Genomic DNA, 20,148 nt, shown 5'->3' with positions numbered 1-20,148 from the left:
AAACTGGGTTGCTTAAATGTGCGTGGATGTAGTGCGGATGACAAGAAACAGATGATTGCTGATGTTATGAATGAAAAGAAGTTGGATGTCCTGGCCCTAAGCGAAACAAAGCTGAAGGGGGTAGGAGAGTTTCAGTGGGGGGAAATAAATGGGATTAAATCTGGAGTATCTGAGAGAGTTAGAGCAAAGGAAGGGGTAGCAGTAATGTTAAATGATCAGTTATGGAAGGAGAAAAGAGAATATGAATGTGTAAATTCAAGAATTATGTGGATTAAAGTAAAGGTTGGATGCTAGAAGTGGGTCATAATAAGCGTGTATGCACCTGGAGAAGAGAGGAATGCAGAGGAGAGAGAGAGATTTTGGGAGATGTTAAGTGAATGTATAGGAGCCTTTGAACCAAGTGAGAGAGTAATTGTGGTAGGGGACTTGAATGCTAAAGTAGGAGAAACTTTTAGAGAGGGTGTGGTAGGTAAGTTTGGGGTGCCAGGTGTAAATGATAATGGGAGCCCTTTGATTGAACTTTGTATAGAAAGGGGTTTAGTTATAGGTAATACATATTTTAAGAAAAAGAGGATAAATAAGTATACACGATATGATGTAGGGCGAAATGACAGTAGTTTGTTGGATTATGTATTGGTAGATAAAAGACTGTTGAGTAGACTTCAGGATGTACATGTTTATAGAGGGGCCACAGATATATCAGATCACTTTCTAGTTGTAGCTACACTGAGAGTAAAAGGTAGATGGGATACAAGGAGAATAGAAGCATCAGGGAAGAGAGAGGTGAAGGTTTATAAACTAAAAGAGGAGGCAGTTAGGGTAAGATATAAACAGCTATTGGAGGATAGATGGGCTAATGAGAGCATAGGCAATGGGGTCGAAGAGGTATGGGGTAGGTTTAAAAATGTAGTGTTAGTGTGTTCAGCAGAAGTTTGTGGTTACAGGAAAGTGGGTGCAGGAGGGAAGAGGAGCGATTGGTGGAATGATGATGTAAAGAGAGTAGTAAGGGAGAAAAAGTTAGCATATGAGAAGTTTTTACAAAGTAGAAGTGATGCAAGGAGGGAAGAGTATATGGAGAAAAAGAGAGAAGTTAAGAGAGTGGTGAAGCAATGTAAAAAGAGAGCAAATGAGAGAGTGGGTGAGATGTTATCAACAAATTTTGTTGAAAATAAGAAAAAGTTTTGGAGTGAGATTAACAAGTTAAGAAAGCCCAGAGAACAAATGGATTTGTCAGTTAAAAATAGGAGAGGAGAGTTATTAAATGGAGAGTTAGAGGTATTGGGAAGATGGAAGGAATATTTTGAGGAATTGTTAAATGTTGATGAAGATAGGGAAGCTGTGATTTCGTGTATAGGGCAAGGAGGAATAACATCTTGTAGGAGTGAGGAAGAGCCAGTTGTGAGTGTGGGGGAAGTTCATGAGGCAGTAGGTAAAATGAAAGGGGGTAAGGCAGCCGGGATTGATGGGATAAAGATAGAAATGTTAAAAGCAGGTGGGGATATAGTTTTGGAGTGGTTGGTGCAATTATTTAATAAATGTATGGAAGAGGGTAAGGTACCTAGGGATTGGCAGAGAGCATGCATAGTTCCTTTGTATAAAGGCAAAGGGGATAAAAGAGAGTGCAAAAATTATAGGGGGATAAGTCTGTTGAGTGTACCTGGTAAAGTGTATGGTAGAGTTATAATTGAAAGAATTAAGAGTAAGACGGAGAATAGGATAGCAGATGAACAAGGAGGCTTTAGGAAAGGTAGGGGGTGTGTGGACCAGGTGTTTACAGTGAAACATATAAGTGAACAGTATTTAGATAAGGCTAAAGAGGTCTTTGTGGCATTTATGGATTTGGAAAAGGCGTATGACAGGGTGGATAGGGGGGCAATGTGGCAGATGTTGCAAGTGTATGGTGTAGGAGGTAGGTTACTGAAAGCAGTGAAGAGTTTTTACGAGGATAGTGAGGCTCAAGTTAGAGTATGTAGGAAAGAGGGAAATTTTTTCCCAGTAAAAGTAGGCCTTAGACAAGGATGTGTGATGTCACCGTGGTTGTTTAATATATTTATAGATGGGGTTGTAAGAGAAGTAAATGCGAGGGTCTTGGCAAGAGGCGTGGAGTTAAAAGATAAAGAATCACACACAAAGTGGGAGTTGTCACAGCTGCTCTTTGCTGATGACACTGTGCTCTTGGGAGATTCTGAAGAGAAGTTGCAGAGATTGGTGGATGAATTTGGTAGGGTGTGCAAAAGAAGAAAATTAAAGGTGAATACAGGAAAGAGTAAGGTTATGAGGATAACAAAAAGATTAGGTGATGAAAGATTGAATATCAGATTGGAGGGAGAGTGTATGGAGGAGGTGAACGTATTCAGATATTTGGGAGTGGACGTGTCAGCGGATGGGTCTATGAAAGATGAGGTGAATCATAGAATTGATGAGGGAAAAAGAGTGAGTGGTGCACTTAGGAGTCTGTGGAGACAAAGAACTTTGTCCTTGGAGGCAAAGAGGGGAATGTATGAGAGTATAGTTTTACCAACGCTCTTATATGGGTGTGAAGCGTGGGTGATGAATGTTGCAGCGAGGAGAAGGCTGGAGGCAGTGGAGATGTCATGTCTGAGGGCAATGTGTGGTGTGAATATAATGCAGAGAATTCGTAGTTTGGAAGTTAGGAGGAGGTGCAGGATTACCAAAACTGTTGTCCAGAGGGCTGAGGAAGGGTTGTTGAGGTGGTTCGGACATGTAGAGAGAATGGAGCGAAACAGAATGACTTCAAGAGTGTATCAGTCTGTAGTGGAAGGAAGGCGGGGTAGGGGTCGGCCTAGGAAGGGTTGGAGGGAGGGGGTAAAGGAGGTTTTGTGTGCGAGGGGCTTGGACTTCCAGCAGGCATGCGTGAGCGTGTTTGATAGGAGTGAATGGAGACAAATGGTTTTTAATACTTGACGTGCTGTTGGAGTGTGAGCAAAGTAACATTTATGAAGGGATTCAGGGAAACCGGCAGGCCGGACTTGAGTCCTGGAGATGGGAAGTACAGTGCCTGCACTCTGAAGGAGGGGTGTTAATGTTGCAGTTTAAAAACTGTAGTGTAAAGCACCCTTCTGGCAAGACAGTGATGGAGTGAATGATGGTGAAAGTTTTTCTTTTTCGGGCCACCCTGCCTTGGTGGGAATCGGCCGGTGTGATAATAAAAAAATAAAAGTTGAGGACCAACAACAAACCAAAATATGGTGAATTTTGTTTGTCAATCATCAGACAAATAATCGCCAAGTACCAAGGAGCAGCACCTGCAATAGACCAGCGCCCACAAAATTACCAACACATGCCATCTCGTGTGAGGCCTGGTGATCGCTACCCCATACAACTGCCTCCTACCGCATTCAAGAAAAGTGCTCAGAAGAGGTGTTTTGTATGTGGACATAACACAAAACGCCCACAAACATGCAGATACACTCGTTTTATGTATGAAGAGTGTCAAGTACCACTCTGCATATACCCATGTTTCAAAGAGTTCCACAAGCTGCAGCAGTTCTAGGAAAGATACACAACATATCCCTCCAAACTGCCAATATCCTGAACCCTTCCTTTAGAGTGCAGGCATTGTAATTCTCATTTCCAGGGCTCAAGTCTGGCTATATAAAAATAACCGGTTTCCCTGAATCCCTTCACTAAATGTATTACCCTGCTCACACTCCAACAGATTGTCAGGTCCCAAATACCATTCTTCTCTATTCACTCCTATCGAACACGCTCATGCACGCCTGCTGGAAGTCCAAGCCCGTCGCCCACAAAACCTCCCTTACCCCTTCCTTCCAACCTTTTCGAGGACGACCCCTACCCCGCCTTCCTTCCCCTACAGATTTAAATGCTTTCCATGTCATTCTACTTTGATCCATTGTCTCTTAATGACCAAACCACCTCTAACAACCCCTCTTCAGCCCCCTGACTAATTGTTCTATTAACTCCACACCTTCTCCTAATTTCCACACTCCAAATTTTCTGCATAATATTTGCACCACACATTGCCCTTAGACAGGACATCTCCACTGCCTCCAACCGCCTCCTCGCTGCTTTCTCTTTCTTATCATTTGCACAACATCCACGCACATTCAGACTTCCCACTTTGACAATTTTCTTCTTATTCTTTTTAGTAATTATTACAGGAAAAGGGGTTACTAGCCCATTGTTCCCGGCATTTTAGTTGATTTTTACAACACGCATGGCTTACGGAGGAAAGATTCTTGTTCCACTTCCCCATGGATATAAAAGGAAAAGTAATAAGACCAAGAACTATTAAGATAAAATCAAAGAAAACTCAGATGAGTGTGTATAAATAAACATGAACATGTATGTGTAGTGTGACCTAAGTGTAAGTAGAAGTAGCAAGACATACCTGTAATCTTGCATATTTATGAGACAGACAAAAGACACCAGCAATCCTTTCTTCTTTCTTTCAACACACCGGCCATATCCCACCGAGGCTGGGTGGCCCAAAAGGAAAAACGAAAGTTTCTCCTTTTACATTTAGTATTATATGCAGGAGAAGAAGTTACTAGCCCCTTGCTCCCGGCATTTTAGTCGCCTCCTACAACACGCATGGCTTACGGAGGAAGAATTCTGTTCCACTTCCCCATGGAGATAAGAGAAAATAAACAAGAACAAGAGCTAGTAAGAAAATAGAAGAAAACCCAGAGGGGTGTGTATATATATATGTTTGTACATGTATGTGTAGTGTGACCTAAGTGTATGTAGAAGTAGCAAGACGTACCTGAAACCTTGCATGTTTATGAGACAGAAAATTGGACACCAGCAATCCTACCATCATGTAAAACAATTAAAGACTTTTGTTTTACACTCACTTGGCAGGACGGTAGTACCTCCCTGGGTGGTTGCTGTCTACCAACAATAGTAATAAACAATGTTTTGTATTGTTTGTGTAAACAAGTTTTGTACACAATCTAGTAGTGATAATGTTTGTTCAGTTATTGTGTTGTAAACAATGAGTGTATATTTGAACAGTGCACCTTACTTTGGTCTCACAGGCCACATAAGTTACTTAGAAAAGAAAAATATTGGAAAATACAAGAAACCTTCGAATTGGAGTAAATAAAAGAATATCGGGTGGGCGGCATTCGCCGCTGTTGCCATACGCCGCTCATTTTCTGCCAACTTTGCGCCTCTGTATCTCGGTAAGTACTGATGGAAACAATTTTTTTAGGCTTAAAACACTCGGTAAAAGAATCCTAACTTTTTGGTAAGAAAAATAATTTATTTTTTTTCGAATATTTTGCGACATAGAATAACAGTTTCAGAAAGGGGCCTGCGACAGTCAAAGGGTTAAAAGGAGATCACTATAATTACTGCATATATAAAAAAAAAATTAATAAATGTGTTTTAATGTATGTTTACTTATCATTTGTAGGAAGTAATGTTTGATCTAGAGGAGGGCAAGTACCAGAATGCTGAGTTGCGACTTTCAGTATATGGCAAGTCAGCAGACGAATGGGACAAACTGGCTCGTTGGGCAGTAAAGCACAATGTGCATTCAGAGAACGTGCGTTGGCTAATTCAAGTGCCACGACTTTAGTGAGTACACTGCAGAAGATCCAGCCATATTTACAGCTTCATTTACATTATGTTTACATTTGGATTTTAATTTTATAATGAGGTATACAATATATTAAATACAATATTTATTTTTTTCATGGCAGAAATGTAATTTTTACAACATTATCTGATTTGTAATACAGTAGACCATCATTTAACATGGTTTTGTCTTGCACGTTTTGGTTATAGAACGACTGAAGAATTGCAGCATATTTTTGTTTAGCACTTTGTAAAATTAGTTTAACACGGTTGCGGGAGGGGAAAAAATTTGAGCGCACAGTCGCCTGCAGGGCATGATGGGCTACACTCATCCCCTGCCAGTCTCAGCCACCCCCACCACCCTCCCAACCTTCAGTTCGGGTCACACATGTGTTGGACGAACCTGTAGCTCGCTGTTTAGATACGTATTAATTGCCATATCTTAAATCTGCCAAGCAATTATGGCACCCAGTAGCCGGAATGAAGAATCAATTTGTACATAAAAGGAATGAGGTAAATGAGTTTGTGTGATGACTGACTGACTTACTGACTGACTTACTGACTAACCTACTGGCTGACTTACTGACTGACTTACTGACTGACTTACTGACTGACTTGACTGACTTGACTGACTGACTGACTTGACTGACTGACTTGACTGACTGACTTACTGACTTGACTAACTGACTTACTGACTTGACTGACTAACTTACTGAGTGACTGACTTACTGACTTGACTGACTGACTTACTGAGTGACTGACTTACTGAACTGACTTACAGACTTGACTTACTGACTTGACTGATTTATGCACACTCCGGTACAACCATCGACTTCAGTACCAGAACCTCTACCATCCACCTCAGCCCAGTAGGACCACAGTATAACTCTCCACTCTCTTCACAATCATCGACAAACACCAGCACCCATAATTTAAGGTAAGAAATACTATTATTTATGTTGCATTTGTAGTCTTAACCCTTTGAGGGTCGACAGGCTCTCTCCGAGACTTGTTCTCAGGGTCGGCCAAATTTAAAAAAAAAAATAATTTTTTCCTATGAAAATATAGAGAATCTTTTCCCAAATCATAATGATGCCAAAAGTATGAAATTTGATGGAAAACTTACGGAATTATGTTCTCGCGAAGTTAGTGGTCTCGACAATGTTTACGCATCGGCGATTTTGCCCACTTTGAGCTCTATTTTCGGCCAATTCCAGTGTACTAGTCGACAAAAATCATAACTATTTCTCTAGAACTCCATTTTTTCTATTGAATGAGTACAAGAAACCACCCATTTACTAATTTCAAATACAGTGGTCAGAATTTAGCAATTTTGCCAATTTCACACAAATTTCAAATGATTCCAATTTCCAAATAGGGTCCAGATTAAACAAGAAAGACATTTCTGGCACTAAAATAACATTTCCTCTGTTCGTTAGTCACATCCCCAGACCCCTCTTATATTTCTTTGGCTTTCCACTTTCAATTTTTATTATTACAAAAAATAGAAGATTTACTGTTATGCAGATTGCTGCATTAATGTAGAAATGGTATAAATAATATCAGCGCACTTGTAAAAGAATATTAGGCTCACCAGTTGACATGTATTGGATGCTTGGCATGATTTGTTTACTTTTGAACTTTGGTAAAAATCAACATTTCTGCTACTTTGAGCTAAATTTCAAGGTACTTTTCATTGTAAAACCAGCCAAAATCATCTCAATTTCTGTAATATGTCTTCCATTCTATAAAATGAGACCAAGAAAACTAGAATACAACAATAAATACCATATGAAAATACAGTGCAAAGTCGCTGTTTTATTCCAAAAACACGGTCAAAGTTTTTTTTTCCTTATTACGCACTGTGTGCTGCAGGATTTTTTTTATACTGCGCACACTGACCACATAGACCCATTCTTTCATATGTATGCCTACCAGCTTTCTCCCACTAGATTTGAGGGCGCTAGAATTTAGGCGTACTAGCACGTCAAAAACCCTGGGTCGTAAGCCGTACTAGTACGGCCGAAACCCTCAAAGGGTTAAGCAGTAAAAACAACATAATACATCACAACAATGAACTACAATTACATATTCCTTTTATTTTTGTAAGATCTGGAGGTCTAAAAAAAAGTTTTGGGGGGACTCCCAGGAACATAACCCTATTTTTCCCATAAGTTCTTCAGTTTGTCTAACACGGTTTTGTCTAACACGACGTTTTCAGGAACGTAACTACCATGTTAAACGACGGTCTACTGTATTGCAATTTCTTTGATTAGCATTAGCATTTTTTTTTTTAACATGGCTGTGTATAAAAATACTTTATAAAAAAGCTGACCATGAGGAATTCTAATGTTACAAAGGCATGCTGTGTTGTACTCTTGCCCTTTTCTTGAGACCGTGTTGAACTTGTGGAAAAATAATACAGACTCAGTCTTGTGTTAATGCACCCCACTGACCTCATTATGTACATAACCCAACTAGCCAGGCAGGGTGCTTGTTTTTTAGTAGTCACATGGCCCTTAAATTAATTTGACAACCAGCCAGAGAATTTTGTTAAAATGTGCTTACCAGATTTCATCAAACACATTTTTTCTTTTAATATTCTTTCCTATAAATGTCAGTATTAAAAAATATCAGAGAATTATTAAACAAATATGACTACTGAAACACAGAAAAGTAAATCCAATAATAGGATTTCTCTGAAAATTGATTCAATCAGTTAATCAGTTTCTCCACTGCCTCCAACCGCCTTCTCACTGCAGCATTTACAACCCAACCTTAGCACCCATATAAGAGTGTTGGTACTACTATACTTTCATACATTCCCTTCTTTGCCTCCATAGATAACATTTTTTGTCTCCACATATACCTCAATGCACCACTCACATTTTTTTCTTCATCAATTCTATGATTAACCTCATCCTTCATAAATCCATCCACTGACAAATCAACTCCCAAATACAGTGGACCCTCGCCTTACGATATTAATCCGTTCCTGAGAGCTCATCATAAGCCGAAATTATCGTTAGCCGAATTAATTTTCCCCATAAGAAATAATGGAAATCAAATTAATCCATTCCTGATACCCCAAAGTATGAAAAAAACAAAAAATTTTCCCACATGAAATATTAATTTTAAGGCACACAAACTGAAGAAGACACGCACAATTACTACTCGACTAAGAATAGAATACATGACACTTATTTTTATTGAAGATCTGGTGGTGATTGATGGGATGGGAGGAGGGGAGAGTATGGAAATTATTGTTTAGAAGGGAAATCCCCTTCCATTAGGACTTGAGGTAGCAAGTCCTTTTCTGGGGTTACTTCCCTTCTTCTTTTAATGCCACTAGGACCAGTTTGAGAGTCACTGGATCTCTGTCACACAACAAATCTGTCCACAGAGCTCTGTACCTCCCGTTCCTTTAAGACTTTCCTAAAATGGGCCATAACATTGTCATTGTACAGGTTACCAACACGGCTTGCAGTAGCTGTGTCAGGGTGATTTTCATCCGTAAAGGTTTGCGGTTCAACCCACTTTGCACACATTTCCTAAATCTCTTTTTTAAATTTCATACTAATTCATGCCCTTTTTACCACAGGGATGGCACTAGAAGCTTTCTTGGGGTCCATGGTGACTTATTTTGCAGTTACAAGCACTAAAAATATTGGGATAATATGAAATGTACCGAATGTATGCGTAGATGTGACCGCACTGGCTGGCTTGTAAACACTAGCGCTGAGGCCACACGTGGGACGCGTCCTGGACGAATCATGTAAGGCGAGTTTTTTATTGTGAGGCGAGGCAAAATTTTTGAGTTCAAATGCTTCATATGGCGGATTTAACGTAACGCAATGCATTCGTAAGGCGGGGGTCCACTGTATCTGAAAACATTCACTTCTTCCATACTCCTCCTCCCCAATTTGATATCCAATTTTTCTTTATCTAAATCATTTGATACCCTCATCACCTTACTCTTTTCTATGTTCACTTTCAACTTTCTACATTTACACACACTCCCAAACTCGTCCACTAACCTTTGCAGTTTTTCTTTAGAATCTCCCATAAGCACAGTATTATCAGCAAAAAGTAACTGTGTCACTTCCCATTTTGTATTTGATTCCCCATAGTTTAATCCCACCCCTCTCCTGAACACCCTAGCATGTACTTCTTTTGGAACCCCATCTACAAATGTATTAAACAACCATGGTGACTTTACACATCCCTGTCTAAGACCTACTTTTACCGGGAAGTAGTCTCCCCCTTTTCTGCATACCCTAACCTGAGCCTCACTGTCCTCATAAAAACTCTTTACAGAATTTAGTAACTTACCACCTATTCCATATACTTGCAACATCTGCCACATTGTTCCCCTATCCACTCTATCATATGCCTTTTCTAAATCCATAAATGCAATAAAAACTTCCCTACCTTTATCTAAATACTGTACTGTTCACACATATATGCTTCAGTGTAAACACTTGATCTACACATCCCCTACCCACTCTGAAACCTCCTTGCTCATCCGCAATCCTACATTCTGTCTTACCTCTAATTCTTTCAGTAATAACCCTACCATACACTTTTCCTGGTATACTCAGTAAACTTATTCCTCTATAATTTTTACAGTCTCTTTTGTCCCCCTTCCCTTTATATAAAGGGACTATACATGCTCTCTGCCAATCCCTAGGTACCTTCCCCTGTTTCATACATTTATTAAACAAAAATACCAACCACTCCAACATTGTGTCCCCCCCCTGCTTTTAACATTTCTGTCATGATCCCGTCAGTTCCAGCTGCTTTACCCCCTTTCATTCTACATAATGCCTCACGCACCTTCCCCACACTCACATCCTGCTCTTCTTCTCTCCTACAAGATGGTATACCTCCCTGGCCAGTGCATGAAATTACCGCCTCCCTTTCTTCGTCGACATTTGAAAGTTCCTCAAAATATTCTCGCCATCTACCCAATACCTCCATCTCCCCATCTACTAACTCCCCTACTCTGTTTTTAACTGACAAATCCATTCATTCCCTAGGCTTTCTTAACTTGTTTAACTCGTTCCAAAATTTTTTTTATTTTCATTAAAATATCTTGATAGTGCCTCTCCCACTCTATCATCTGCTCTCATTTTGCACTCTCTCACCACTCTCTTCACCTTTCTTTTACTCTCCATATACTCTATTCTTCGTATAACACTTCTGCTTTGTAAAAACCTCTCATAAGCTACTTTTTTTTGTTTTGTTTTTTCTCTTTTTTTTATCTTTTGTGTTTTGAGACAAAAAAAATACCAGTAATCCTACCATCACGTAAAACAAGTACAGGCTTCCGTTTTACATTCACTTGGCAGGACGGTAGTACCTCCCTGGGCAGCTACTGTCTACCAACCTACTACCTAGGACTCAACAGGTTTATTTCCCAATAATTCTTACACTCTCTTCTGTCCCCTTTGCCTTTATACAAAGGAACTATCCATGCTCTCTGCCAGTCCCTAGGTACTTTCCCCTCGCTCATACATTTATTAAACAAAAGCACCAACTTTTCCAAAATTATCTCCCCACCTGTTTTTAACATTTCTGTCTTGATCCCATCAATTGCCTCTGTTTATCCCCTTACATTCTACCCACAGCTTCACATACCTCCCTCACACTTACATCCAGCTCCTCACTCCTAAAAGAGGTTATACCTCCCTGTCCAGTGCATGAAATCACAGCTTCCTTATCTTCATCAATATTTAGCAGTTCCTCAAAATATTCCCTCCAACTCTCCATCTAATAATTCTCCTCTTCTGTTTTTGACAGTCAAATCCATTCATTCCCTAGGTTTTCTCAACTTATTAATCTCACTTCACAACATTTTCATTTTCTCAGCAAAATTTGTTGACACCATCTCACCCATTCTCTCATTTGCTCTCCTTTTACATTTTTTCACCACTCTCTTATTAACTTTTCTTTTTCTCTCCATATACTCCTCCCTCCTTATATTTTTTCTACTTTGTAAAAACCTTTCATATGCTAACTTTTACTCCCTTATTACTCTCTCTACCTCATCATTCTACCAGTGGCTCCTCTTCCCTCCAGCACCCACTCTCCTATGTCCACAAACTTCTGCTGAACACACTAATACTGCATTGTTAAAGCTACCCCATTCCTCTTCAACTTCATTGCCTATACTCTCACTAGCCTATCTTTCTACCAGTAGTTGCTTATATCTTACATTAACTGCCTCCTCCTCCAGTTTATAAACCCTCACCTCTCTTACTTTCTGTTACCATTCTCCTTGTACCCCATCTACCTTTTACTTTCACTGTAGCTACAACTAAACAGTGATCTGATATATTTGTCTACCCATCAGCCTTTTCTTCACCAATACATAATTCAACAGACTACTGTCATTACACCCTGTATCACATCTCATATACTTATTTATCCTTTTTTTTTTTTTTTAAATTATATATTACCTATTTGTAGGTAGTAGGTTGGTAGACAGCAACCACCCAGGGAGGTACTACCGTCCTGCCAAGTGAGTGTAAAACGAAAGCCTGTGATTGTTTTACATGATGGTAGGATTGCTGATGTCTTTTGTCTGTCTCATAAATATGCAAGATTACAGGCATGTCTTGCTACTTCTGAGTTTTCTTTGATTTTATCTGAATAATTCTTGGTCTTATTACTTTTCCTTTTATATCCATGGGGAAGTGGAATAAGAATCTTTCCTCCGTAAGCCATGCGTGTTGTAAAAGTCAACTAAAATGCCGGGAACAATGGGCTAGTAACCCCTTTTCCTGTAAAGATTACTAAAAAGAATAAGAAGAAGAAAATTGTCAAAGTGGGAAGTCTGAATGTGCGTGGATGTTGTGCAGATGATAAGAAAGAGATGATTGTGGATGTTATGAATGAGAAGAAGCTGGATGTCCTGGCTTTAAGTGAAACAAAGCTGAAGGGGGTGGGAGAGTTTCAGTGGAGAGGAATAAATGGGATTAGGTCAGGGATTTCAAATAGAGTTAGAGCTAAAGAAGGAGTAGCAATAATGTTGAAGGATAAGCTATGGCAGGAAAAGAGGGACTATAAATGTATTAATTCAAGGATTATGTGGAGTAAAATAAAGATTGGATGTGAAAAGTGGGTTATAATAAGCATGTATGCACCTGGAGAAGAGAGAAGTGTAGAGGAGAGAGAGAGATTTTGGGAAATGTTGAGTGAATGCGTGGGGAGTTTTGAATCAAGTGTGAGAGTAATGGTGGTTGGGGATTTCAATGCTAAAGTGGGTAAAAATGTTATGGAGGGAGTAGTAGGTAAATTTGGGGTGCCAGGGGTAAATGTAAATGGGGAGCCTTTAATTGAGCTATGTGTAGAAAGAGATTTGGTAATAAGTAATACATATTTTATGAAAAAGAGGATAAATAAATATACAAGGTATGATGTAGCATGTAATGAAAGTAGTTTATTAGATTATGTATTGGTGGATAAAAGGTTGATGGGTAGGCTCCAGGATGTACATGTTTATAGAGGGGCAACTGATATATCGGATCATTATTTAGTTGTAGCTACAGTTAGAGTAAGAGGTAGATGGGAAAAGAGGAAGGTGGCAACAACAAGTAAGAGGGAGGTGAAAGTGTATAAACTAAGGGAGGAGGAAGTTCGGGTGAGATATAAGCGACTATTGGCAGAAAGGTGGGCTAGTGCAAAGATGAGTAGTGGGGGGGTTGAAGAGGGTTGGAATAGTTTTAAAAATGCAGTATTAGAATGTGGGGCAGAAGTTTGTGGTTATAGGAGGGTGGGGGCAGGAGGAAAGAGGAGTGATTGGTGGAATGATGAAGTAAAGGGTGTGATAAAAGAGAAAAAGGTAGCTTATGAGAGGTTTTTACAAAGCAGAAGTGTTATAAGAAGAGCAGAGTATATGGAGAGTAAAAGAAATGTAAAGAGAGTGGTGAGAGAGTGCAAAAGGAGAGCAGATGATAGAGTGGGAGAGGCACTGTCAAGAAATTTTAATGAAAATAAGAAAAAAATTTGGAGTGAGTTAAACAAGTTAAGAAAGCCTAGGGAAAGTATGGATTTGTCAGTTAAAAACAGAGTAGGGGAGTTAGTAGATGGGGAGATGGAGGTATTAAGTAGAGGGCGAGAATATTTTGAGGAACTTTTAAATGTTAAGGAAGAAACAGAGGCAGTAATTTCATGCATTGGTCAGGGAGGTATACCATCTTTTAGGAGTGAAGAAGAGCAGAATGTAAGTGTGGGGGAGGTACGTGAGGCATTACGTAGAATGAAAGGGGGTAAAGCAGCTGGAACTGATGGGATCATGACAGAAATGTTAAAAGCAGAGGGGGATGTAGTGTTGGAGTGGTTGGTACTTTTGTTTAATAAATGTATGAAAGAGGGGAAGGTACCTAGGGATTGGCGGAGAGCATGTATAGTCCCTTTATATAAAGGGAAAGGGGACAAAAGAGACTGTAAAAATTATAGAGGAATAAGCTTACTGAGTATACCAGGAAAAGTGTACGGTAGGGTTATAATTGAAAGAATTAGAGGTAAGACAGAATGTAGGATTGCGGATGAGCAAGGAGGTTTCAGAGTGGGTAGGGGATGTGTAGATCAAGTGTTTACATTGAAGCATATATGTGAACAGTATTTAGATAAAGGTAGGGAAGTTTTTATTGCATTTATGGATTTAGAAAAGGCATATGATAGAGTGGATAGAGGAGCAATGTGGCAGATGTTGCAAGTATATGGAATAGGTGGTAAGTTATTAAATGCTGTAAAGAGTTTTTATGAGGATAGTGAGGCTCAGGTTAGGGTGTGTAGAAGAGAGGGAGACTACTTCCCGGTAAAAGTAGGTCTTAGACAGGGATGTGTAATGTCACCATGGTTGTTTAATATATTTATAGATGGGGTTGTAAAGGAAGTAAATGCTAGGGTGTTCGGGAGAGGGGTGGGATTAAATTTTGGGGAATCAAATTCAAAATGGGAATTGACACAGTTACTTTTTGCTGATGATACTGTGCTTATGGGAGATTCTAAAGAAAAATTGCAAAGGTTAGTGGATGAGTTTGGGAATGTGTGTAAAGGTAGAAAGTTGAAAGTGAACATAGAAAAGAGTAAGGTGATGAGGGTGTCAAATGATTTAGATAAAGAAAAATTGGATATCAAATTGGGGAGGAGGAGTATGGAAGAAGTGAATGTTTTCAGATACTTGGGAGTTGACGTGTTGGCGGATGGATTTATGAAGGATGAGGTTAATCATAGAATTGATGAGGGAAAAAAGGTGAGTGGTGCGTTGAGGTATATGTGGAGTCAAAAAACGTTATCTATGGAGGCAAAGAAAGGAATGTATGAAAGTATAGTAGTACCAACACTCTTATATGGGTGTGAAGCTTGGGTGGTAAATGCAGCAGCGAGGAGATGGTTGGAGGCAGTGGAGATGTCCTGTTTAAGGGCAATGTGTGGTGTAAATATTATGCAGAAAATTCGGAGTGTGGAAATTAGGAAAAGATGTGAGTTAATAAAAGTATTAGTCACAGGGCAGAAGAGGGGTTGTTGAGGTGGTTTGGTCATTTAGAGAGAATGGATCAAAGTAGAATGACATGGAAAGCATATAAATCTATAGGGGAAGGAAGGCGGGGTAGGGGTCGTCCTCGAAAGGGTTGGAGAGAGGGGGTAAAGGAGGTTTTGTGGGCAAGGGGCTTGGACTTCCAGCAAGCGTGTGTGAGCGTGTTAGATAGGAGTGAATGGAGACGAATGGTACTTGGGACCTGACGATCTGTTGGAGTGTGAGCAGGGTAATATTTAGTGAAGGGATTCAGGGAAACCGGTTATTTTCATATAGTCGGACTTGAGTCCTGGAAATGGGAAGTACAATGCCTGCGCTTTAAAGGAGGGGTTTGGGATATTGGCAGTTTGGAGGGATATGTTGTGTTTCTTTATATGTGTATGCTTCTAGACTGTTGTATTCTGAGCACCTCTGCAAAAACAGTGATAATGTGCGAGTGTGGTGAAAGTGTTGAATGATGATGAAAGTATTTTCTTTTTGGGGATTTTCTTTCTTTTTTGGGTCACCCTGCCTCGGTGGGAGACGGCCGACTTGTTGAAAAAAAAAAAAAAATTACCTATTACTCTTTCTATACCAAGTTCAATCAAAGGCCCCCATTATCATTTACATCTAACACCCCAAATTTTCCTACCATGCCCTCTATAACCATTTCTCCCACTTCAGCATTCAGGTCCCTTACCACAGTTACTCTCTCACTTGGTTCAAAACTCCCTGAATATTCACCTATCATCTTCCAAAATCTCTCTTTCTCTCCTCTACACTCCTCTCTTCTCCAGGTGTGTAAGCACTTATTATAACCCATGTTTTGCATCTGACCCTTATATTAATCCACATAATCCTTGAATTTGTAAATGTTTGATCCTTCTTCTTCTTCCATAACTGATCCTTCAACATTATTGCTACCCCTTCCTTAGCTCTAACTCTCTCAGATACTCCTCCATTTATTTCTCCCCACTGAAACTCCCCTACCCCCGTTCAGCTTTATTTCCCTTAGAGTCACGACATCCAGCTTCTTTTTCTTCATAACATTGGCAGTCATATTTTTCTGCACTACATTCATACATATTCAAATATCCAAGATTTATAAAAAATTTTCTTCTTATTTTTAATAATTTACACAGGAAAAAGGGTTACTAGCCTATTGCTCCCGGCATTTTAGTCGCCTCTTACAACACTCATGGCTTACAGAGGAAAGATTCTTTTCCACTTCCCCATGGAGATGATAGGAAATAGATAACAACAAGAATTATTAAAAAAAAATAGAAAATTTGGATGGGTGTGCATACCTATATGTGCACATGTATATGTAGTATGACCTAGGTGTGGGTAGAAGTAGCAAGATGTACCTATTTTCTCCCATGTGTATGAGATGGAACGAAAAAACACCAGCAGTCCTACTGCTGTGTAAAACAATTTCTGGTTTCCATTTCACAGGCATTTGGCAGGACAGTAGTACCTCCCTGGATGGTTGCTGTCTACTGACCTGTTACCTGATGCCCTTTATATGGAATAGGTAGTAAGTTACTAAATGCTGTATAGACTTTTTATGAGGATAGTGAGGCTCAGGTTAGGACATGTAGAAGAGAGGGAGACTACTTCCCAGTAAAAGTAGGTCTTAGACAGGGATGTGTAATGTCACCATGGTTGTTTAATATATTTATAGATGGGGTTGTAAAAGAAGTAAATGCTAGTTTGTTCAGGAGAGGGGTGGGATTAAATTATGGGGAATCAAATACAAAATGGGAGTTGACACAGTTACTTTTTGCTGATAATACTTTGCTTATGGGAGATTCTACAGAAAAATTGCAAAGGTTAGTGGACGAGTTTGGGAGTGTGTGTAAAGGTAGAAAGTTGAAAGTGAACATAGAAAAGAGTAAGGTGATGAGGGTGTCAAATGATTTAGATAAAGAAAAATTGGATATCAAATTGGAGAGGAGGAGTATGAAAGAAGTGAATGTTTTCAGATATTTGGGAGTTAACATGTCACCGGATGGATTTATGAAAGATGAGGTTAATCATAGAATTGATGAAGGAAAAAAGGTGAATGGTGCGTTGAGGTATATGTGGAGACAAAAAACGTTATCTATGGAGGCAAAGAAGGGAATGTATGAAAGTATAGTGGTACCAACACTCTTATATGAGTGTGAAGCTTGGGTTGTAAATGCTGCAGCGAGGAGACATTTGGAGGCAGTGGAAATGTCCTGTCTGATATTTATGCAGAATATATATGCATAATATTTATGCAGAAAATTCAGAGTGTGGAAATTAAGAGAAGTGTGGAGTTAATAAAAGTGTTAGTCGGAGGGCTGAAGAGGGGTTGTTGAGGTGGTTTGGTCATTTAGAGAGAATGGATCAAAGCAGAATGACATAGAGAGCGTATAAATCTGTAGGGAAAGGAAGGTGGGGGAGGGGTCGTCCTCGATAAGGTTGAAGGGAGGGGATAAAGGAGGTTTTGTGGGCTAGGAGCTTTGACTTCCAGGAAGCGTACATGAGCGTGTTAGATAGGAGTGAATGGAGACAAATGGTATTTTGGACCTGACGAGCTGTTGGAGTGTGAGCAGGGTAATATTTAGTGAAGGGAAGTATCCTTGGCCCTCTTCTCTTTCTCATTTACATAAACGACCTACCAAATGCATCGCAACTACTCAAACCCACGCTATTTGCAGATGACACTACATACGTCTTCTCTCACCCAAGCCCAGTCACACTAGCCAATACTGTAAATACCGAGTTACAGAAAATATCTACCTGGATGATGATTAACAAACTTACTCTCAATATTGACAAAACCTACTTCATTCAGTTTGGAAACAGAACTACAGATGTTCCTCTTAACATAATGATAGACGGATCACTTTATCACAAAGCTCACAGAGGGAAAATTCTTAGGAATCCCCCTTGATAATAGATTCAAATTTCAAACAAATGTACAACAAATTTCCAAGAAAATCTCCAAGACCGTAGGCATACTATTGAAGATACGGTACTTTGTTCCACAGTCAGCCCTCCTGGCCCTATATCACTCACTCATTTACCCCTATCTCACCTATGGAATTTGTGCATGGGGCTCAACAACAATAAATCATCTCAGACCATTAATTACCCAACAAAAGGCTGCAATCAGAATGATAACAAATTCCCACTCCAGGCAGCATACTCCACCAACATTCAAAACTAAACTTACTCACCATGCAAAACATCCATACTTATTATTGTGACTACTACATACATAGAACACTAAACTCGAATATAAACACCCCCCTCAAATTTCTCCTTACCAACCTCAACAGAAGACATGACCATAACACAAGGCACAGATCACTCTTTGATGTTCCTCATATCCATCTCACACTAAGTAAAAATTCAATGCACATAAAAGGCCCAAAAACCTGGAATTCATTACCTTTGAATATAAAACAAACACTGTCTGTTTATCAATTCAAGACTCTTCTTAAAAACCACTTACTCACCCACAACTAAATAAATACTGAATAACTGTATCTAATAAATGTATAACGTGTGACCCTATCAAACTATTTTTTTTTTTAATTATATTACCTAATAAAACACTCCATTTTCTTGAATGCACAGTAATTCATCTAATGATCATATGACCTGTCTCTGCACTACAAATCATTGATTTTACTCAATTTGATCGGATTATATTATACATTGTTATGCTACAAATTTGCACAACTTTAATACTTCTTATTTGAAATACTCATTTGTACTTCATGTTGTAATTTGTTTACTGTGATTTTTACCACTAAATACTATATCATTGCTTAGTTAATCTTTAGTTAATTTTAAGCATGCCCATAATACTCTGCATACAAGGGGCTTTTGGCATTTACACCTAATCACTAAATTTCTTTGTACAACTATGTATCATGTCCAAATAAAAAAAAATAAATAAAAAGTAAGTTCAGGAAAACCAGCTATTTTTATATAGCCGGACTTGAGTCCTGGAAATGGGAAGTACAATGCCTGCACTTTAAAGGAGGGGTTTTGGGATACTGGCAGTTTGCAGGGAAGGTTAGCATAGGCACCACTGTGACCACAAATGCAAGTTTTTACAGACGAATCTCCAGCTAGCGTGGCCGTGACAAACTCTAGCTCAAGTCCCCTCACTACCGTCAACATGACTCACGAAATCGTCTGTAAAAACTTGCATTTGTGGTCACAGTGGTGCCTATGCTAACCTTCCTATGGTATAGAAATATACCTAGTTGGACAAATCTTATTGTGGCTAGCTGGTCCAGTGGCTAACGCGACGGTCTGGAGTTTTGAGACTCTCTGACCACGGGTTCAAATCCCGCCCGTGGTATGGTTTAACTGAACACTTGTTGGGGAGGAATCCTTCAGCCTCTACATACCCCTTGAACTCCTGCACAAATTTTTCAGCTGCACATTTATCAGAACTTGCAGCCTCCCCATGCCTTACCACACTGTGTATGCCACTACACTAATTAAATCTCTCAAACCAGCCTTTGCTGGCCATAAATTCACTAACAGCAGCACTTGTTCCAGGCATTTTCTTTACAAGATCCACATGCAACTGCCTTGCCTTCTCACAAATCATCAACTCCACAATGCTCTCTCTTGCTAATTGTTTTTCTGTGATCCACAAAACCAACAACTTCTCCAGATCTTCCATTATCAGTGACCTTTGTTTGGTTAGCACATTTTCTCCTTTTGCCACATCACCTTCCTTGATTTGTTCTTTCATTGCCAGGATAGAAGTGATTGTTGATTTGTTTTTCCCATACATCCTGGCGAGTTCTAGCACTCAAAAACCACTCTCAAACTTTTCAACAACTTTCTTAACCCTTTCAGGGTCGAGAGGCCCTTTCCTAAACTTGTTCTCAGGGTTGAAAATTTTTCAGAAAAAAAAAATTATTTTTTCTTATGAAACAATAGAGAATCTTTTCCCAATCATAATGACACCAAAAGTTTGAAATTTGATGGAAAACTTACAGAATTATGCTCTCGCGAAGTTAGCGGTCTCGCCGATGTTTACGCATTGGGGATTTCGC

At 39.4% G+C, this 20,148-nt stretch overlaps 1 protein-coding gene across 15 annotated transcripts in view; it reads left to right on the top strand.

Annotated features, from left to right (window-relative positions):
• AMPdeam (AMP deaminase) overlaps positions 1-20,148 on the top strand; it is a 231,436-nt gene that overhangs the window by 190,616 nt on the left and 20,672 nt on the right. For all 15 annotated transcript variants that reach the window (XM_070086034.1, XM_070086036.1, XM_070086032.1 and 12 more), the window contains one exon: positions 5,402-5,565. In XM_070086034.1, the coding sequence (XP_069942135.1) occupies positions 5,402-5,565 (164 nt within the window). The remainder of the gene's footprint in view (positions 1-5,401; positions 5,566-20,148) is intronic.

This window comes from Cherax quadricarinatus, chromosome 18, assembly GCF_038502225.1.
Source record: "Cherax quadricarinatus isolate ZL_2023a chromosome 18, ASM3850222v1, whole genome shotgun sequence".
NCBI lineage: Eukaryota > Metazoa > Arthropoda > Malacostraca > Decapoda > Parastacidae > Cherax > Cherax quadricarinatus.
The sequence above is the reverse complement of the archived record's forward strand: the minus strand, read 5'-3'. Positions and strand labels throughout refer to the sequence as shown.